Consider the following 23,426-nt stretch of genomic DNA (forward strand, 5'->3'; position numbering starts at 1 on the left):
AACAGTCTATTTCTTCTTGACGAGTGAGATTATAGAAGTCTGATCATATATTGCATTGTTAAATAAATTCACTGAATGTGGTATAGCAGGTAACTAAACTAATTCCTCCTTTCTAAAGCCTTAGCAACCAAACATGGCTAATGCTCTTTTTTTAATTTCCTTTTAGGTCTACACACAATGAGCTGGAAAAGAATCGGTGAGTCATTGATGAGGTGCAATTTTCATTTATGTTTAAAAAGCAAACTCAACATCTTACCTGTGAAAATGCGTATGTAATCATATACATATATATATGTATATATATATTATATATTTTTAAATATTTTTATTGATTTTTAGAGACAGAGGGAGGGAGAGGGAAAGAGAAGCATTGATGTAAGAGCAGAGCATCGATCAGCTGTCTCCTGCACGTCCCTTACCTGGGATTGAGGCTGCAACCCAGGCATGTGCTCTGACCAGGAATCAAACTGGCAACTTTTTGGTGCCCAGGATGACACCTAATCAACTGAGCCACACCAGCTAGAGCTGTAGTTGTATATATTTTTTAAAATGTATAGCATATCATAATTCTGCTATATATGTATTTTCTCCAAAAAATGCCTTAAATAGTAAGCTTATACTATCCAAACTGGAAATACATTTTTCAAGTTTGTTTCAGTTTTGAGTTTATGGGATAGCCTTTGTTTCTGTCTGTGAAAACGGGTCTATTGTGATAGGTTCATGGCTTAAATATGGTCTTCTTAAAGTATTAGGTTTATGTAGTGTAGCTAATACATATTATAAAAAATTGCACAACATTGAATTTCTCTTTCTTTGTAGTTTTGTTCATTTATTCATGCATTCAGCAAATCTTTATCAAGCATGAACCGTATGTCTGTCAGGCAGGCATAATGCTTTACATAGAAAATATAAGAATGCATAAAATAGTTTCTGTCCTTAAGGAACTTAACAACCTCCTGGGGAGACATACAGGTAATTAAACATCCTATGAAAGTATGGTGAGTATGGTAATGGAGAAGCAGGGATGCTGAAATATTACTTTGGAGGGTCCCCTGATTCTTTTTTGAGGGAATCTTGGAAGGCTCTACAGTGGATGGTGAGTGAGCATTGTATATTGAAGGAACTTCAAGATTTTCAACATGAGTATGAAAGATTGTTGCCTAAGACAAGCCAGGCCAGAGGTTGACAGCTATGCTGAAGAGTTTGGACTTTTTCTGAGAGCAATAGGGGGCAGTTGGATGATTTGAAGATGGGTTGTCATACAATCCACTTTGTGTTTTGGAAAGATCACTTTGGCTGCAGTTTGAAGACTTGGTTGATTAGAAGAAGGGATCTCAGAGACAAGAACACGCCTTTGGAGGCTATTGGAAGCCTCCTTGGTAAGAGATGATAGGGGCCATTGGAGATAGAAGTAGACAGAATAAAGAGATAGGATAGGGTATAAGCAATAGAAATAGGTGATTAGTTTGCTATAGAAGGTTAAGTTTTAGGTGGTATTAGTATTTACTGAGAGAAGGAGTATAGGAAGAGGACAAGTTTGGCAGAGAAGGTGAAGGTTTTACAAATACTCTCTTTTTGATAGAAATTAGGTTAATAACCAACAAACTGGAATTGTCTTCACCAGTCATTTTGTTGTTATTGATAATCCTCACCAAGGATATTTTTCCATTGATTTAAAAAAAATTTTTAATATATTTTTATTGATTTCAAAGAGGAAGGGAGAGGAAGAGAGAGATAGAAACATCAATGATGAGAGTCATTGATTGGCTGCCTCCTGCGTGCCCCCTACTGGGGGATTGAGCCCGCACCCAGGCATGTGCCCTGACCGGGAATTGAACTGTGATCTCCTGGTTCATATGTTGATGCTCAATCACTGTACCATGCCATCTGGGCTCCATTGATTTTTAGAGAGAGAGTGGAAGGGAGGGGGAGAGACACAGAGAGAGAAACAGTGATGTGAAAGAGACACATTGACTAGTTGCCTCTTGCACAAGTCTCGAGGAGGGCCCGGGGTAGAACCTGCAACTGAGGTATGTGCCTTGACTGGAATAGAGCCCCACCCGAGGGCTGATGCTCTAGCCACTGAGCCAAACCAGCTAGGGCTGTACCAGTCATTTTTGACAAAAAAGATTTCTGTGACCTTCAACTTTTTGTCCTGTCTGCCCCCCCCCCTTTTTTTAATAGAGGGGACCTTACAGCCTAACTGCCTCATTGCAGATGAATTTAAATGTCAAATTCTCCTGAACAGGCTTAACATAGTCCTCCAGGCAGACTTTGGCTTTTACCACTTTGTTTGTGTTATACTCTGTTCATCTCCTACTGTAAAACTTAATCAGGTAGTATCTGTTCATGTCTCTTTCTGCCATATGACTATGATTGCCTCAAAGGCAGGGATTCTGTTTTGTTCAATTTTTGTTTTGTTTTGTTCAATTTTTTATCTTCAGCTCCTAGCATTTGATGCATGTATAGTAGCTGATGGCTTCAATATTGAGTGAAGGATAGAAGTGGAGCAAATTTTAGTGGTTTAGTAAAGATGTTTGCTGGTTTGTAGCAAAGCAGTTTGGCAGGAAACCTTTCATTTTAAAGAATCTCTTTTCTGCCTTATATTATGGCTAATTAAAACATAGCAAGAAGACCAATAAATAACAGCTCTGAGGATTCGACAAATAAAACCTTACATTGAACTTTAAATGAGAGCTCAGAGTATATTTTGGGCCACATGCGTTAAATACTGATAAACATGTGGCTTTTGTAATTGTTTCTTTCACCTGAATATGTGGTCTTTGGGTGAGACTCTCATTGGAAACCTGGCAAAAACCTTTTTTTTTTTTTTAACATTGGAGTAAAGAGAATCTTCAGTAAACTGTGCAGAATGGAGCTCTTTTAATCTTTGAGTAAACTTTGTTTCATGCATTCTGCATACCAGTTCTGATTTACTGATAACTTTATCACCCATAATATTACTTTGCTATACTCTATAAATTGTTTAATCTAGTGTCTTTCTGTGACACTGTGTCTTTCTGTGACAACGTGTGTGGCTTTTATTGCCTGGATCGTACACAATCTCCAGTGTCTCCAGTGAAGGCTTTTTATTCTCCTTTTATGTACTTAAGTCTAAGGCTTTCTGGTTGATTTCCTACCCTACCTCACTTAAGGCATGGTTCCCCCATCCTCTTCTGTCCTATCCTGATAGTCGTAGATAGCCTTTGTTTCTCAAATTATTTCTTCCCCCCCTCTCTTCTTCCCTTCTTTCCTTTGTCCGTTCATCCCTTCCTCTCTTCCTTGAGGCTTAATTGAAAGGTAATATAGAATTCACCTTTCCAAGATGAATTTGTTTTTAAATGGGGTATTTATCAATATAAATAAGTCTTATTTAGTGGAATATGTCAGAGAGTGAGTGCCAAAGGAAGAGTCCAGTTCAATAACCTCTACGTCACTTCTGAAAAGTTACAAATTTGGCTTGTGATCCAGCAAAAAAACACACCAGACATGTTGGTAGATATTGGATGATTTAAGGGAGGGGGGTGTTTTAGCCAAATTTGCAAGAAGCCAGATATAAAAATATTTTAAAAATTTAAGCCTGTATTGTTATTACATTTTTAAGCCTTTATCTAGTTCTATTTAATGGTTCTTCTTTTTTTCCCCCAAGACACCATTTTTTATTTGACATTTTAAATTTTAAAAAAGTTAATCTAGCTTTGGCATCCTTGAAAATAAATAGAATTTTGGCTTTACCTTTCATTTGCTTTTGAGTGTGAGCCCATATGAGGAAAGTAATTCACTATGAAAAGGGCAATTTGATGTTGGTCTTCATTCTGAAAATATATTTCTGAAGTAATTCATAGTTTTGAAATGTTGCCACTTTATATACATATTGATGTCAGAAGTTTATTCTTTTTTTTTTTTTTTAGCTTGGTTCTAAAATCTTGCACATAAAGCTGCTTTGAGTTAGTGTTTTCTACTGGGGCAATGCAGTGAGAATTAGAGTAGATGGCTGTAAACTGTTAGTGAACTTAAAGCCCCAAGATTGTTGAAGCCCTGGATCTGTCCTCGAGGAGACAAAAGTCAACAAATGTTGAGGTTCATATTCCCAGATCTCAGAAGGAAGCCTAATGGTGCAGATTTAGGTCTGGCTGGCCCAGAGAAGTTTGTTCTGGTCCAGAATTACCCCAAAATGCCTACAGTCGATTAGGGAGCTGTAGATAGTCCCAGGACTGATAAAGAAATTCAGATTCTTTTTTAGATAGGTCCTGGTGGGCTTATTTCTGCCTAAAACCCTGACAGCTACACTGAGCCTAGTCTAGATGGTTCAGAGCATTTGTTACTTGCATACTCATCCTGTCTCCCTAGACCCATAATAGGTCTTAACAGACAAGGAGGTAGAGGTAAAAGGTCAGCAGGGTACCTCTAACTGTTCTGCATTCCCCAGGTACCTGTATGAATCATCTCATGGTAAAATGAACGAATCTTTGAGGTTTAAGAATTAAGAATTTACACTAGCTTACCTTATGTGTTGGGTCCTTTGCCAGAGTAGAAACTGTTACAGGTTTTAGATTGCTTCATTGTTTTTTATTTTATTAAATTGAAATTACTGATGATGTTTTTGAAAGAACAACAACTTTAACAGGACTTAAATGGTCAGGAACCTTAGTGCTGATGGCAAGAGATGCCATCCAACCTTAATATCTGTCATTACATTGAAACAAAAGGCTCACCTTTATTGCAAAGTTGGCAAAGCTAGAAGGCCCAAAGGAGGATAATGGACTAATAATGCCTTCCTAGGCAGAGTTAAATTAGCAGTGAATTCTAGAAAGGTGTACAAAAATTGGTTTTCATACTGAACGTTGAAACCCAGTTGTGGTCTGGGTAGTCATTTTAGTGAGCCGTTTTGAAAAAAGGACTAGAATAGAAAATATCAAAGTGCATTGCTTGAAGTAAAGTTACATGATGTAAAATACTATGGTCATAGTAAAAAAGCCACTGCTCTGGATAGTCTAGGAGAATATGTGCTGGGCCATGAAGAAGAAATAGAATTTGAATCTAAGGAAAGGGGGCAGTCCCTGGAAGCAGGAAGGTGGCATCATAAGCTGTATTCAAACAGTGAGTAGACCATATGGAGGGGAAGAGCAGTCAGTCAAATTAATAGTGGAAAATGAGGCTGGAAAGGTGGTTTAGAATTAAATTGTGGAATGTTATTGAATGTCAAGGAATTTGGAATTTATCTTGTTGACAGTAGTGAGTTTTGAGGCGTTAGAAGCAACAAGATAGGCATGATTAAAGCATTAAAAAAAGATTAGTCTAGTTACAGAAGCAGGGAGACTGTAGTGGAAGGATATAAGAATCAGCAGTCAGGTGATAGAAATGGGAACCGAAAGGAAGAGAGAGGACTAGGAAACCATATAAAGAAAGAATATTGTTTTCCATCAACTCCTCACAATTCATTCTTCACATAGCAGCAACAGGGATCTTCTCAAAGGATATATCATATCTTGTCATTTCTGCTTATAATTTCCCATTGGCTTCCCGTTGCAATTAGGTAAAATCTATGGCCTACAAAGTTCTGCCATTCTATCTCTCATCTACGGTCCAGCTGGCACTGCCTCCCCCCACCCCCCACTTCAGACATACCATGTTCATTTTCATCTTGGGCTTTTGCACTTGCTCTTCCTTTTGTTTACAGTGGTTCTCAACCTGTGGGTCGCGACCCCTTTGGTGGTCAAACGACCCTTTCACAGGGGTCGCCTAAGACCATCCTGCATATCAGATATTTACATTACGATTCATAACAGTAGCAACATTACAGTTATGAAGTAGCAACGAAAATAATTTTATGTTTGGGTCACAACATGGGGAACTGTATTTAAAGGGCCAGAAGGTTGAAAACCACTGATTTAGAAATTCCTTGCTCTAACTCTTCATCATTATTTAGTTCTCAGTTGTCTGGTCATCTCCTTAGAGAACAGTAATTGCTCACTGCCTCACCTGCCCCCCCCTCCCCCATCACTCTCTATCCCATTGTCTTTTCTGTTGCCTTAACATTTATCTCTGAATTATTTTAGTTACCTGACTTCTTTCACTAAACCATAAATTTCAGGAAGGCAGGGACTTTATTTAGGCTTAGCATATAGCAGTCATTTAATAAATATCATTGAGTGATAAAATGATTCTGTGTACTATTGAGTGTATCTATAACCAATAATATGTGTTAGTGAATTATACCCAGGGCACAAAAATTTGTGCACTCGGGGGGGGAAGGGAGGTCCCTCAGCCTGGCCTGCGTCCATTTGCAGTCCAGGACCCCTTGGGGGATGTCCACTTGTTGACTTAGGCCCACTCCCCGGGGGATCAGGCCTAAGCTTGCAGTCAGACATCCTTCTGGCAGACAGGGAGCCCTCGGGAGATGTCCGACTAAAGGCTTAGGCCCCCAAGGGAGCTGTGATGAGGAAGCTGGGGTGACAGAGGAGCCACACTGTCCCGCCCCGCCGCCCTGGGTCGGGTCGCACACGGGACACCCGGACAGCAGCCGGGCGGGCCGGCAGATCGCTGCTGCCCCGTCCGGCCACCCCAGGTCGGGTCGCACACGGGATGCCTGGATGGTGGCCGGGCAGGCTGGCCGATCGCTGCTGCCCCACCCGGCCGCCCTGGGTCGGGTCGCACACGGGATGCCTGGATGGTGGCCGGGCAGGCTGGCCGATCGCTGCTGCACCGCCTGGCCGCCCCGGGTCGGGTCGCACAAGGGACGCCCGCCGCCCCGGGTCGCAGATAGCAGGCCCGGATGGCGGCAGGGCAGGTGGGATGGCACTGACCTGCCCTGCCTGAAGTATGCAAATTAGCCATCTTTGTTGGCGGTTAATTTGCATATCACGCTGATTAGCCCATGGGAGGCGTAGCGAAGGTACGGTTAATTACCATGTTTGTCTATTATTAGATAGGATAAGTGAAAAACGACAAACAATATACTCTTGAAAGTGTAACAGGCATTATAATAAAATAATTTCAAAGGAGGTAAATGGAATATTTAATTAATTCTTCAGATGTAAATTATATGGTCAGGCCGGAGTGGCTCAGTTGGTTGAATATTGTCCTGGGCACCAAAATGTTGCTGGTTTGATTCCTAGTCAGGGCACATACTTGGATGGGGTTGCAGGTTTGATCCCCAGTTGGGGAGCGTATAGAAGGAAGGCAACTGGTCAATGTTTCTCTCTCATATCGATGTTTCTCTCTCTCTCTCTCTCTCTCTCTCTCTCTCTCTCTCTCCCTCTCTCTCTTCCTCCCTCCTTCCCTCCCTCCCTCCCTCTCTGCATGTCCTTGAGTGAGGATTAGAAAAAAGTACAGTATATGAAAAAGCTTGATGAGTACCAACATCTTAAAGGATTTTTCCTATGTAGGACTTTATCCTGATAATAAGAAAAGAGTGAGTAACCTTTTTAAAACCGGGTCATTGATTCTTTCCGTTCTTTAGGATAGTATATAGCACACTAAAATAAAGACGGGAGGTTTTGTAAAGGAGAACACTTCACTTGATGGAGTTTATGCTCCACTTGTGAGGCCTTTATTCTATTCTTGAAATGGGAAGCATTCTTATGAGGTAAAGATGCATATATACTTGGAGACTAGATGTGACAAATAATTTCAACTTTTTTGTGTTAGAATTTTTAATATATTACTCATATTGACCTTAATGGTTTGGATATGATAATGAATACAGTACTTTTTTCTAGATTATTCGCATGTCCCCATTTGACCCATTGACCCATGGAAATTTTGACAGTGTTTTAGTCTACCTTATCTTAGAACAACATATATGAGGAAATCTTTATGACCATGGATAAGGCAGTGGGTTCTTAGTACATCACCTGACTATTTAGGATTCCTTGGCAGGAGGAACATAACTGGTTTTAGCTGCATATTTTGGGTGCTTGGATAACATTTGTTTAAAAAGAACATACACTTTTATATACAGTGTGCACATTCAAGAAAAAACGAACATTTGTTTTGTTAGGAGTGAAAAATAAATTGCAAGGGTAGTTTGGCAAAACTTGCATTAAAAACAAGTTATGGGATTAAGGAAACTAAACCTTTATTGTAGTTTTGATATAACTGGAGCTGGATCAGAAGTCTACAGTTTTGAATTGGGTTTGGCAATTATGGAAAGTTTAATCAAAAGTTCTTATTAGCCTTGGTTTATTACTGAGATATAAATCTCAGCATGAAAATACCTTATAATGACTTCCTTAGCCTGATAAATAACATCTATGAAAAACCCACAGCTAATGTCATATTTAATAGTAAAAGACTGAATGCTTTTCCCTAAGATCAGGAATAAGACAAGGATGTCTGCTCTCATGATTTCTCCTCAGCATTGTTCTGGAGGGTCTAGTCAGGACAATTAGACAAGAGGAAGAAAAACGGCCTCTAGATTTGAAGGGAAGAAAAAAACTCTGTTTGCAGATATCATAGTCTTATGTATAGAAAATCCTAAGAAATCCACAAAAAACTATTAGAGCTTATACACGAACTTAGCAGAGTTGCAATATTCATGAATGACACACAAAACCCAGCTGTGTTTTTATACATCAACAATGAACAATCTGGAAATAAATTTAAGAGAACAGTTCCATTTACAACCGCATCCAAAAGAATAAAATACATAGGAATAAATTGAACCAAAGAGGTGAAAGATTTATACATTGAAAATGACTAGCCCTGGCCGGGTAACTCATCTGGTTAGAGCACTGTCCCAATTCACCAAGAATTGTGGGTTTGATCCCAGGTCAGGGCATATACATATCCAATGAATACATAAATAAGTGGAACAAGACGTAGATGTTGTTGTTTTTTATCTCTTCCTTCCTCTCGCTCTCTAAAAGCAATCAATAAAAGTTTTTAAAAGGAGAAAATTACAAAGCACTGTTTTAAGAAATTAAAGAAGACATCTGCGTTTATAGATTGGAAGAGTTAATATTGCTAAAATGGCAGTACTCCCCATATTGATGTACAGATTCAATACAAGCCTTATCAAAATCCAAGCTTTCTTTTTAGCAGCGATTAACAACTGATTCTAAAGTTTATATGGAAATACAAGATACCCAGAATAGCCAAAATAATCTTGAAAAGAACAAAGTTGGAAAACTAATAATCCCAATTTCAAAACACTACAAAGCTATGTAATCAAGACAATGTGATATTGGCCTAAGAATAGACTTATAAATCAACTAGAGGCCTGGTGCACAAATTCATGCACAGGTGGGATCCAGCCGGCCCGCCCCGAGGGGCCGTGGGCAGTTGGCTGCCCCCCCCCCCGGCCAATTGGGGAGGTGGGCGTTTGGGGGTGGGGCCTGTCAGGAGGAGGGGCCACAAGTGGTTGGCTGGCTGGTCCTGCCCCCCTGGTCAAACTCCCAGTCAAGGGGACAATTTGCATATTAGCCTTTTATTATATAGGATAAAATAGAGTCTAAAGCTATTCCCTTGTACTTAGGGTCAATTAATTTTCAACAAGGTGTTAAGTCAATGTGTTTTCAACAAATTGTGCTGATACAACTAGAAATCTACATGTAAAATAGTGAAGTTGGATTCCTACCTCACACCATATGCAAAAGTTAACTAAAAAAATGAACCACAGATTTGAATTAAAGAGCTAAAACTGTAAAATTCTTAGGAAAAAAACATAAGAGGAGATCTTTATGACTTTGGACCAGGCTATCATTTCTTACATATGACACCAACAGCACAAGCAACAACAACAACAAAATAGATACATTGGATTTTATCAAAATAGAAAACATTTGTATTTTAAAGATCACTATTAGGAAAGTGAAAACAAATTATAGGAGAAAATATTTGCAGAATATATATCTGAGAAGAGACTTATATTCAGAATATTTAAAGAACTCTTAAACTAAATGATAAAAAAGCCCAATACAAAAACAGGCAAGGGGCCCTGGCTGGTGTTGCTCAGTTGGTTGAATAACAAAAGGTTGCTGGTTTGATTCCCAGTCAGAGCAAATGCCCAGGTGGCAGGTTCTGGGTCCTGGTCGAGGTGTGTATGAGAGGCAACCAATCAATGTTCGTTCTCTCTCTCTCTCTCTCCCCCTCCCTCTCCTCCCCCTCTCTCCTCCTCTCCCTCTCTCCTCCTCTCCCTCTCTCCCTCTCCCTCTCTCCCTCTCTCCCTCTCTCCCTCTCCCTCTCCCTCTCCTTCTCTCCCTCCCTCCCCCTCTTGCTCTCTCTGAAATCAATTAAAAAAAAAAACACAGGCAAATGATTTGAATAGGTATTTCTCCAAGGAAAATATACAAAAGGCCAGTAAGCCCATGAAGAGATGCTCAACATCAGTAGTCATTAGGAAAATGCAGGATATCCCTTCATACTTACTAAAATGGCTAACTAGTGTTGCTCAGCAACTTTGTGCCCATTCATTCATCATACCAGCTACCATTGATTGGGGGGAAAGGTCCTAAAAGTCTACTGACCTTGCATTTTGGCCCTTAAAAGGTGCTGATGTCATTATCATCTGTTGGCACTACACAAATGATTCCACATTTTACAAGTAAGACATGTAATTAACCACAGATAAGTTTATAATATATTATATGGTGCTACTACCTAATGTAACTTACTTGGTAATGAGGAAAGATTGAGCCTCTGTGGCATATAAAAAGGGTATATAGTTAAAGGTTTTTGAAAGCCTCTAATTAACAGTAAAATCTAACAAAATTAAGACCATATATTGAACAAATGTGGTAATTGTATCAGTTCCACTTAAGGTATAATAAAATAAAACTTGATTGTATTTATTAGATCTTGAACAACAAAGTTTAACAAGTATAATTGTGTGGGAAGGAGAAACAGCATTGCCCAGAAACCAGGAAGTAGCTACTGATCTGCTTTTCTGATTTGGCATATAAAAATGATGGCTGTTTTTCTTTTTTAGTCTAACGATGGGAAACGGACACCCTTATTTTTAATTTATGTAAAAATATTAAGGAAAAGAAATTTATTCTTTGTACTTTTTAAAATACATAGTATGAGTCCAGTTATAGTACTGAGTTTTCAAGGGTAACCATAAAACACTAAAAAGTAGCTAAGCATTGGGAAGTATAGGACACTTATTTAATAGAATTTGACTATTTATGAAGCTATGGAACCAGATAAATATAGAAATTACATTATTAAACAGTATGCAGGGTAATATCATTTGTCAGAGAGACATGCAATTGGTGCATTTATTTTTGTATGCAGGTAAATGAATATTTTAATCGTATTTTTATATGGGTAGGAATGCTGAAAACTGTAGACAAACTAAAAATAGCTGTTAGAGTACAGAGATAGGCACCTGTTACAGTAAAAATTGAATGTTATATGAGATAAAGATGAAGTAATGGGTGGGTTTTGGAGATAAAATTTATGGTTAATAGAAGAAGCATAGCCAGGATGAAATTACACATCTAAAATGCAGCCGGTGCAATGAAGTCATTGCAGTAGTTTCTAGATAGATTCACAGTCTGTATATTGACCTTTGTCAGAAATAGCTCATTAAGGCTAAGCTTTGTACTCCCTGACCCAGACTGCAAGGTGACAGAGGCTGACTCAGACAAGGATTGCATTCTAGAAACCAAGTGTTCTCAGAGCTTCAGTTATCCAATTCCTAAAGTTTAAATCAATTCTACAACTGACACATGGAAATAGATGAGATCGTTAGTCTTAAAAATAACCCAGAAATAATATAACTTGAAACTTCTAGAAATAAACAAATAATTAAATCAGACTTTAAATAGTTTACATGGTGGACATGATAGTGAAGATGTATGTAGTAGCTTTTTTATCCAAGTGATTGCAGAGTCTATATCTCAGTGTAGCTGTAACTTGTTTAAGGAAACATTTCCTGCCCTGACCGGTTTGGCTCACTGGATAGAGTGCTGACCCACGGACTGAAGGGTCCTGGGTTTGATTCTAGTCAAGGGCACGTACCTCAGTTGCAGGCTTAATCCCCGGGCCCCCAAGGTGTGTGTAGGAGGCAACCAATCGATGTGTCTCTCTCACATCAGTGTTTCTGTCTCTCTGTCTCTCCCCCTCCCTTCACTCTATAAAAACCAATGGAAAAATATCCTCAGGTGAGGATTAACAACAGCAACAACAAAACACACACACACACCAAAAGAAACAAAACCCCCACTTTCTCTCAAATTATGAATTGGTAATTTAAAAAAGGAACAGTTTAATTAGATTTTCCTGATATATTTTAGATAATGCAGTATAAAAACTTTATCTTATATGCAACTTTGAGGACAGTGTTTGATCCATAAAACTGACTATACCTTTTATATTAATGCTCATAATAATTATACAAGAGCAGAATTCTAGATTTTAAGGTAATATGCTAGTTTACTAAATTCCTTCGCTGCATATAGTAATTACTGCAGTGTAAATGTTCTTGATAAACATTGTTTTAATAATAAATGCAATTCAAACACTTTTTCTTAAACTAGCATCTTCATTTTAATAAATTTCTATTTTGGTGTAAATTTTGGCAATTAGGCATGCAAAGAGATATATCAGTAAGAAATCTTTTTTTTGGAAATATACTTTATTGAAAAGGAAGGGAGAGGGATAGAGAGCTAGAAACATAGATGAGAGAGAAACATCGATCAGCTGCCTCCTGTACACATCCTATTAGGGATGTGCCTGCAACCAAGGTACATGCCCTTGACCGGAATCAAACCTGGGACCTTTCAGTCTGCAGGCCGACGCTCTAGCCACTGAGCCAAACTGGTTAGGGCTAGTAAGAAATCTTTTTATTAAATGAGTGACTTCTTTAGTATCTTGCATTTATTTATCTTTTAAAAAAGGAAGAGATTCAGATTCTTTTGCTATATTTTAGCTTTTGCAGAGAAGAGGGTAGTTATTTTGTACTTGCTTATATTTTTCTACGTATTCTAGTAAATAATGCCAATTGGAAGTACTAGTGAGCAACCACAAGTCTCAGGGGTAGGATTCATTAATGAGAATAGAATTTCCTAATATGGCTATTTGCTAACCAGTTCTTAAAGGCAGATTTGCTTGGAAGATAAGTAGTTCAGCTCCAGGACAAACACATAACATATTGCTTATATTTATATCTTCTAAATCAAGAAAAGTTTACACTTAACTCATAAGTAAATGACTTTTGTTGTTATTTTGGGAAAAGCAAATGGGAAAAAAAGTAGATTTTAATACTATACATGGTTTAAGAGCTAAATTGTCGAAAAGCTGCCTGGAATGCAACACAGATGACTTCTTTGGGGATAGGTAATACGTTGATGTGAGAATTGTACCAGAAGTCAGAAGATAATAATTTCTCTTTATATTTATACTACTGGTAGACTGTGGATGTCATCTAAGTTATCTCACTTCTTGGGGTCTTGCATTCCTTGGCTGTAAAAGGAGGGGACCTGGATGATCTCTCAATTCCTTCCCTACATGAAAAGTTTTATAGTTCTATGAACATTTCTTTATGGTACAAAATTGGGGCTCTTTTTTCAGACAGTAGGATAAGACACAGCAAAGTCGGGGGGGGGGGGTGCAGGCTATACTGTCTCCACAGCAGCAGAGGGTCTCATAAATGTAAAGTCCTGCTTCTGTGAGGCAGACCCTTCCTGGCTCAGGAGAGACATTTTTCAACTTGAGAGCAAAACTAGGCAGCCTGGCGACAGTGTGGAAAGGTGGCTGTGTGTACAGTCTCTGGTCGGTCCTGGAAGTGCTTGGTGAGCGTGCCCAGCAGTCCCACTCCCTCATCCCACCCTTCAGCCCATACTCCTGCAGACTTCCCTCAGCATAGGCACTGAACTTACCCAGCGGGCCCTTGCTGACATGGCCCTTCAGTTCTTCTTTGGATAATTCTATCTTAGGCCTTTTGCTTATTGTTTTCCTATAATGTTTATTACAGTGACTATTCAAACGTTTTTAAAAAATTATCTTCATTGTTGAAAGTACTACAGGTGCCCCCTTTCAAAAATCCCTGCAGCAGAGTGAGGCAAAAGCACAAACCTAGGCATTATCAGCATCGCATTCTAGTTTAAAGATAGGGCTTTAGTTTCTCTAAAATTAGGTGGTAGAATGGAATGATCATTAAGATTTCTTCTAGTCTGAGAAAATTCTGAGATTTTAAGTACTCAGTCCTACTTTTTACTCTCAGATCTAGTTTTTGAACCCATATCTCCTGGTTCCTGGTCTAAAGATATTTCTCTGTCTATTATTGACTCCTATTTTCTCTTCTGCTGAAAATATAGACTCCTGGTTCAAACTTCATCTTCCCCTATATTTTCTATCTTTATACTTTTGGTTCAAATTCCTTGACCCCTCTCCCCCCACTCCCTTTTTGAACAAGAATAACAAAAATGTTTATAATAACCAAAAATTAGAAGCAATCTGAATTCCTATCAATAGAGGAATGGCTAAATAAATGATATTACATCCATAAATTTGGAGCAGATAAAAAGAATGATATAGACCTCTATGTGTATATGTGGAGAGATTTCCAAGACATATTAAGTGAAAAAAGCTAATTGAAAAATAATATTTCCAGTATTTCATTTATTTTAAAATATACCACATTCATATATGTAAATATATCGGAAAAGTTCTGGAAAGATTCATGTCAAACTGATAAACTTTCTCTGGGAAAGGAAGCAAGAGTCAAGGAGAAACTATCATGTTGATTTTATTGCTAGAGTCTTTTGTAGTAAGAATGTGTTACTTCAAAAAAATTTTTAAAAGGCAATAATGTATGGGTAATCCTACCCATATATTTTCATAGACAATAAAGCTAGAAAGGATCTTAGAAAGTCACCTAGTCTAGTATCCTTATTTTATGAATAAGAAAGCCTAAGTCCCTCCAAGTTGTCTGTTTCACCGAGTTGATTTATGACAGTTAGCATGAGAATATTCTAATCCCAAAACCAGAATTTTTTCACACTGTCTTCAAGGTACAGCTAATACATACATTTTTTATGAAGTCTCTTCTGATTTTGCAAAGTGTGGTTATCTCCTCTAAATCCCTATCTGTTCACTGTTTGTGTCACTTAGGAATTTTAATCCACACTACTTTATTCTGTAATGTCCTCCCTTTCTAGATTATATAAATATACTAGGGGCCCAGTGCACAGGGGGCAGGGTGTGGGTGGCGGGGGGGGGGGGGAGTGTCCCTCAGCCCAGCCTGCACCCTCTCACAATCCAGGACCCCTTAGGGGATGTCCAGCAGTCGGACATACCTCTCCCAATCTGGGACCGTTGGCTCCTAACTGCTCACCTGCCTGCCTGATTGCCCCTAACCACCCACCCACCCACCTGCCTGATGGCCCATAACCGCCTCTGCCTCATTGCCCCTAACCACTCACCTGCCTGTCTGATCACTCCTAACCCCTCTGCCTGCCTGTCTGATCGCCCCTAACCACCTCTGCCTCACCCCCCACCACAGCTTCATCTGGAATGACGTCCGGAAGGTTGTTCGGCTATCCAGTCTAATTAGCATATTATGCTTTTATTATTATAGATCCTGTGAGGGGAGGGACTGTAATTTGTCTTTGTATCTGATACAGTGTCTTGTACATAACAGGTTCTTAGTGAATTAATAATTAACATTTTTGTTTGTTTGATATTTGTAGTAGGCTATGCACCTTGTGTTAGATTAAATAGCTCTGTTTTTTGTTTTTGTGTGTGTGTGTGTGTGTGACCTGACACTTCAAGATAGAAAATATTTTAGGAAAGCACATAGTGAGATATTTGCTACCCTGCAGATATCTTCCCTTTCCAAGGAAAATAGTTTTGTTCTCCACTCCTGCTTCAGAACAGTTTGTCCCCATAGGATATTCTAGGTAATATGACCCACTTAGGAAATATGTGGTGATTGTGCTTCATAATGGGACCTCAACTAAAGTTGTACCACAGGAAAATGCCTCTTGAGTGTGCTGGTTATACAAATGAAAGTACGTTTCTTTCTGTATTTGAATTTACACAGCAGACCAAGAAACTCAATTATGACTTAAAATTTTACTGTAAATACAGTGCCATTAAAGCTGTGACATCCTTTTTAATTGTGAAAGTATCTCCTCAAACTGTTTGGAATTTATACAGGTTTTGCCCTTTATGTGTTGTCACCCTTGTTTTGTCTGCATAGCTCTGTTATTTGATATTAGCATCTTATTAAATTTCAGCTTGCTTTTTGAGATAGAGACTTTTCCCTATGATTTTTATCTGCAGTTGTGTTCATCCTGTTTTGCTTCTGATTTTTTGGTAACTTGGCTTATTTTGATAGCTGTTTAATTTGACATCATTAAAAGCTTGTATAATTATTTAAACAGATTATTTCATGGAAGTTTCCATAATCAGCTGAAGATTGTTCTTGGGTGGAGCCTTAGGAAGATTTATTCTTTTTTAGAAAGCTAACATCTCCCTTAGTTTAGAATTAATAGCTTTAGGAAAACATCATAGAATGCTGGGAATTTCCATGAATGCTTCTAGCCAAAGAGATTGTATTGAAATGGCCAGTTGGTGCTCACAGGTATTCATTTAGAGCCATTTTTATTATGCCAGAATTTCAAAATATGTATGTGTATATGTGTGTATGAATATATAATATATATGTCTGTTAAAAAAGCAGTTATGAATTTAGCTTTTTTGAAAGCTGTGAAGTAATTAAAATAGAGATAACAATTTATTAAATAGGAAATTATCTGTGACTCCTTTAGTGTATTTCAAATATGGTATATTAAAACATATTCTTGCTCCATTGAGCATTTTATTAGAAATTTTTTAAAATTATGGGACTGAGAAAAAAAAAATCTCATAGACACTGACAACAGTGTGATGATTGCCAGGGAGAAGGGGGATTCGGGAAGGTAGAGGAGGGTATAGGGGGAATAAATGGTGATGAATAGAGACTTGACGGGGTGGTGAACATACAATACAGTGTACAGATGATATGTTGTGGAATTGTGCAGCCTGAAACCTGTATAATTTTGTTAACTACTGTTGTTACCCCAATAAATTCAATAAAAAGGGGGAAAATATGTTTAACACATTTTGATCTGCTGTGCTTAGAAGAAAAGATATTTGTGATTAGATTTTCATTCTTGAGATCATAGATTTTATTTTCATGTAGATAGATAGATTAATTTACTTGTGATAAAGATAATAGGCATTTGCCAGTCATTTTCTAAATGTTTAAAAATTTGTTACAGTAAATTTTTTTATTTTAAAACTGTAGTCAATAATGCTTAGTTTAGTAATATTTATTTAAATGAAATAGAAAAAAATTGATTTAGCATTAGGGCATTTTCTGGTTTAGTGTTTTAATTTAAAAAAATTTTTTTCAGTTGGTAGTCCTCAATGGAGAAACTTTCTGGAAACAATATAAGGAACTATATTCTACATCTATCTAGGGTTTCTTAGTTTAAACATAGCAAAGTGGAGCTCAAATACATGTTTGAACTTGGCAGCTTCAGTTTGCAAAATGGCCTTATTTTTCTTGTCAAGTGAAGGTTAATTAGAGATTTCTCCATTTTTAAAAAAATATATTTTTATTGCAGAGAGGAAGGGAGAGGGAGAGAGAGGTAGAAATATCAATGATGAGAGAGAATCATTGATCAGCTGCCTCCTGCACACCCCACAATAGGGATCAAGCTCGCAACCCTGGCATATTCCCCGACCAGGATTGGGAATGACTGACTTCCTAGTTCACAGGTTGACACTCAACCACTGAGCACACTGGCCGGGCTTCTCAATATTTTTTATAGAGCTCTGAGTATTTTAGTACAGAGGGGTTAGATGTTAGTACAGGTGCAACAGACAGTGGTTAGGAATAAACAATAGTTAAGAATTATTCATCTTTTAGCAACAGTTTTACTATTTCCATTGAAGTGCAATTTGACCCCCTCTCTAAGTCTGTCCTCTTCCCCACCCTTTGCACTTTTACTTGTGATAAAATATTACAAAATATGTTAGCGGTATGTTTTTGTAATATATATGTATTGTCATAGAGGACAGCCATCATAGTTTCCCAGAGCCATCTGTTTGAATCATTGGTATGACCAGTTATGACATTTTTTCTCTAAGATTGTAACGTCCGTATGTTTTTTCTATCTTGATTCACTTTATTCCAGCCTGATTCACAAATTATAGAACAGCTTGTATTTGGCATAACTATTAAAAAAATCCAGTCTCTTCTACATAAGGTTCTTTTTCAATTGGAAATTTCATCTTTGCAGTTAAAACAGTTGTAAACATAACACAAATTAGATGGAGCCTAACAACTTTGCAAGACTGCTATTTTTGTAATGGAGGAGGCTTTCCTAAAGAGAAATTTGGTGGTCCTGGGCTCTGAGAACTCCCTTAAGCAGTCGGAATTTACTGCTGCATGGGTTGGGTCAGGTGACAAGGAAATAGGAACTGTATTGAATGTTCAGGATATTGGTGTGCTTAAAAAAAATACTGAATAGATTTGGGGTCTTATTTTTCATCTTTTAAAGGATCCTTCATATTATCTTTTGTTCCCTGAGATTAGAGGTATTGGTAATCCTGGAAGATGTTTTAGGATTTTCAGCCTAGAATATCTCTAATATCTGAAAGGAAATGTAGCCAAGTTGGGCAATTTATTCTCCAAACTCAACCACCTTCTTTTTGGTTGGAGCGCCCGTTTTTGTGTTTTTGTTGTTGAGATATACTTAGGCAAGAGAGCCACACAACCTGCCCAGATGAGCAGCCAGGATTCTGATTGGCTGTGGTAACAAAGTGGAACATGTTCCCTCATCCTGGCTTTTCCTTCTTCTCAAAGCCACACAGCAATATAGATTTCTCAGGGCTGTTCTCCTGGAATCAAAGTGTAATAGCACTTGTATAACAGTCCTTCTTGGACAGAAAGCTATCCTATACAATAAAAGCCTAATATGCAAATTGACCAAACGGCGGAACGACCCGTGGAACAACCGGTCACTATGATGTGCACTGACCACCAGGGGGCAGATGATCAACACAGGAGCTGCCCCCAGCCCGCAAGCCCCAGGCCAGCCAAAGCAGGTGCCAGCGGGGGGGTCCCCCCGCCCTGATCACCTTGCTGGTCGCCCCACAGATCAGCCCTGATCACTGGCCAGGCCTAGGGACCCTACCCATGCATGAATTTCATGCATCGAGCCTCTAGTAATGGTATGGAGTTGAGGCTGGAATCACACAAAATATATATTAGATCTCTGATTCTTCTTTCATTTAATTTTTTTCCTGGGCTGATCCAGAGAAGAATCAAACTAAAATTTAGACAATATAAATAGAAACAAGTAAAAAAAAAAAGTAGTGGTGCAACCTAGTTATAATTTGAACCCAGTTTTTTACTGGAAAGTGTTTGCTTTTTATGAGACTATTGTAGTTGTTGTTACTCCATTGAATACCTTTTCCTTTTCAGAAGGGTTTTAAAAAGTAAAGTAGTTCTTAAGGCATGTTCACTTTCTACCTGCCTAAAAATGCTCATCTGTCAGTGTCTAAATACAATACTGAAAAATTTTTTTGCTTTATCAGAGGAGAGCATACTCAGGATTGATGCCAGGGGTTGTGTGAGGCTGCCTCCAAAAGTTACTCTCAAAAACTACTCTTCAGTTGGGCCCTTTGTGGTCAGAAAAAAAGTGTGACATAGTATTATGAAAGAGAAAGATCAGAAGAGTTTAAGTAACTCTGAAATAAAAAGATATACCAAAACCTTAATTATCTGTCATTGTCAGAACCATGATGTTTAAAATTCTATGAATCTTATTTTTCCAGAGGTTCCAAATGCCCAATGGGTTAATTACAGATGGGCCAGCAATTTCTGTTACCTTTTCCTGCCCCCAAATTTACCCTCCCCCCAAAAAGCAAAATAAAAAATAAACAAAACTCCCTGCATTTTAATTCTGGGGAAATTGTGCTAAAATAGGACTTTCGAAATAATCCCTGGCTGGCTTCACTGAATTGGCAGATATCCAGCAATGCCAAACCATTTGCCGCCTGCCAGTGGTAAGCATGGTCACCACTTTTAATCATTTAGTTCCTTATTTCAGGTTGCTCATACTCAGTATAAATTGTGAATATTCATTTTCCAGGGATGCAGTCATTCTTAGGCCAGAGTGTTCCTGTCCCACTTAATAAAATGTGTCTTTCCTTTTATGTAGAAACACCCCCTTAAAGTGAACTATTATGCTAATCATCTTATTAGCAGGGCCATTTTTTTAAAGGCATTGTGCTATTTTCATTTTATGCTTCTACATGAACATTCACATTACAATGGAACATTCTTTGAGTGTGCTGTTTGTGCTATGTAGGCTCACCATTTTATTAGGGATCAGTAGCAATAAGTCTTCATTTCTCTCTGCCATTCTGGACTATGATTTGATATAAAATAACTTCACTGGGCTGTGGGGTAGAATGGGCTGTGAGCGTTAGATTTTTAGAGAAGAGTAGACTAATGCTTGTTATGTGCATTTTGCATATGAAACTAGGGCAGTGTCTTACAGAACATCATCACTGTGTCTCAGAGCTGACTTGCCGGCACGTAGGAAGTCTGTTTTGATTTCAAAATGTACTTTTACCCCATGGTGGCGGGTAGGGTACAGTACTATTGACATCACTGGGTTTCAAATAGAAAATTAACAAGTAGCTACTGTTGTGATTGCTGATTGCCTTCCCAGTCCCTGTGAGAATGCTTTTTCTTTTGGAGAGCAACACTTCTCAGCCCCTTGGAACCATTAAAGCAGCCAATGGGGGCTGCCAGAATAGGGATGAACACCAACAAAAGGCTGAAGATTAGAAAAACAGTTAATAATGCAAAAAAAAGCCTTTAATCAGTTTCCAAGTTGACGTGAAAGGTAACTAATTTTTTAAAATGTCTCTTGCACTCACAGCTAAGTTTTGACAGGAGGCCAGGTTCAGAGCCTGATCTCTCCTGATCTCTTTAGAGAAGAGTATCCTTTCCCTCCACCGCCAAGCTGGAGGGTTGCCAAAGGAAAATAAGCTATTTTGTATTTAGAACAAATTGCCACTGTGTTCCCCAGTGATGTAGCCCTATTCCCCAGGCTTTGGAACTTAGGATACAGAAAGTTCTTGTGTGACCAAAGAAGAAATATGGTGAATGAATACATTTTTGTTGTTTTTTTGTTGTTGTTTTTTTTAAAAACCACACACACACACAAATCCTCATCAACATAGAGGGGATGAGATGTATGCATGGAATGTAAATTTAGCTCAGAATGGACGTCAAGTGAGCAATTTTTGTTAAGTTACTTTGGAGATTGGGTTCCTTGTGGGAGTTTCAGTGAAGAATATAGGCCTTTGGAACCAGATTTAATTTTTTTGTTTTTGTTTTCAAATGAGGCTGTCAAAAGCCAAGTCTTCCTTAGAGATGAAAGCGTGACAGTGAAAAAACCATTTGTTTATGTGTTCTGCATTATGTAGCCTTCATCTGATCAGCAGTCCTGGGATCCTGTAAAACTGTGCAAACACTAATTTCTCATGTTACCAGATGGGATAAAAACTCTTCATTTAACTCCTCCTCCCTCTGCCCCTGTGCATTGTGGAGTACTTTTTAGACTTTCCCCTCACATACCTGAGTTTTCTTAGCTGTTTCTTTTCTATTTTATTCTTAGTAATTGCCTTAGTATTATTATACTTGTTTTTATCACTATGTATTTGTTGAACAACAGATGGAACAGAGGCCACACTTATATCAGTTATATTTTCTATTTGCTAGGAAGCCTGCTGTTAATAAACTCTAAAAGTCAAAATTGGTGCCATAAAATTTAATTTAAAAATTTTATTTTTGAATTTCCTTTGACATTGTTGTCCTAGTCCCCATCACTATAAATCCTTTGATAAGTCACTCTGTCGTAGTGTTTGCAAATCTTAACCCTATGCTTCACTATTAAAAGAGATGTCGAGACTCATAGTTAGAGAGCAGGCACATGGCTTGGGGGGTGGGGTGTGGGGTGGAGAAACTGAGCAAAAAAAAAAGAACTCAGGACATGGACAACAGTGTGGTGATTGTGGGGGTGGAGGGGGATGTGTGGAAGTGGTAAAGAGTATAGAGAGGATAAAAGGTGCTGGACAAAATAAAATAAAATTTAAAAATAAAATGCAAGATGTCGACTCTAATCAAGAGTTAAGTTGGAGATTGTTGGTTACTCTACATGTGGTCATCTTTGGTGGTGACCTCAGCTGCACACAAAACAACCCAGTGTGGAATCCTGGCATCCATAAGCAGATCTCTAATGAATGTTGGCCTGATTATAGTCTTTAGAGGCCTCAGTATTGTTACCTCAACTTTGGTGAGCTTAGAGAGTCCTAGATAAATCCACTGGAAAACGTTACATACCTCCTCCCCACGGTGGGCCAGTCTTTCTCTTGGTATTTGAAGACCTGAAATGACTAAAAGAATGGATTCAGTCTTACCTAGAAGATAATTAAAATATGATGTGATTGGTATGAAAATCAGTTATTAATTATCTGAGAAAGGGGTATGGCAAGGAAGGCCTCATGAGAGAAACAGTAGTTTGACTGTGGGCTGACAAATGCATTTGATGCCCGCTAGTTGGACAGTGGAGAGAAAGGCATTCCAGGTAAAGAAATCAGTAAATATGAAAGCACATTTGGTTTGTGGAAGAGGTTTTCAAGAAGTGATGGGAAGTGGGGCTGGGAAGGTGGTAGACAGAAGGGTAAATTACAGCATCTTCAAATGGATAAAGATTACTACTGGCATCTTTTAAAAATCTTTACATCTAGTTCAGTGACATAATAGGGTGGAGTTCATTGTTTACTGATGATCATTGTTATTGCCTGAGTGGCCACTTCATCTTCCTCATATCTCTGAGATGGAAAGACTAAGTAAATGTCAGCCGACACGGAATCTGTGTAGTTTGAGAAATATGTCACTATTTTGTCATTAATTTGAGTACTCACAATTTCTCGTCTCTCCTCCCCTCTCTTCTCCTCTGTCTTCTCTCCTCGTCCTCTCTCCTCTCTCCTCCCCACCTTCCCTCTCTTCTCCACTCTTCCTTCTGTCTAAACCTTTAAAAGACATGACCCCAGCCGTGACTCGGAAGTGAGGTTCTGAGATCCAGAGCTGTCATAGTGATCTACAGTAATGTGCTCTAGTAGTTTGAACATAGATTCCTGGAGGTCCTCGGATGCAGTGTGAAATAATGAAATTTGAAGTCTCTTTTTCATCATAAAAGTATACTTTGCATTGTCTTTGATTTTATATAAAATAGTGCTTTTCTTCAAAATCTTTGAGGAAAATTATGACTTCTGGAAGGTACATTATATTTAACTTTCTGGCTTTAAATACTCTCTGGCTCCCTACCCTAAGAACTACTAAGATTTTATTAGGAGAAGGTGATTTTTAAAAGTCTTCCAAGAATGAGTAACATGTATCTCAGCTT

General features: G+C 38.4%; 1 protein-coding gene across 3 annotated transcripts in view; it reads left to right on the forward strand.

Moving 5' to 3' along the window:
- Positions 1 to 23,426, forward strand: part of MXI1 (MAX interactor 1, dimerization protein) — a 69,699-nt gene that overhangs the window by 34,866 nt on the left and 11,407 nt on the right. For all 3 annotated transcript variants that reach the window (XM_059661353.1, XM_059661352.1, XM_059661354.1), the window contains exon 3: positions 167 to 196. In XM_059661353.1, coding sequence (XP_059517336.1) covers positions 167 to 196 — 30 coding nt within the window. The remainder of the gene's footprint in view (positions 1 to 166; positions 197 to 23,426) is intronic.

This window comes from Myotis daubentonii, chromosome 13, assembly GCF_963259705.1.
Source record: "Myotis daubentonii chromosome 13, mMyoDau2.1, whole genome shotgun sequence".
Taxonomy (NCBI): Eukaryota; Metazoa; Chordata; class Mammalia; order Chiroptera; family Vespertilionidae; genus Myotis; species Myotis daubentonii.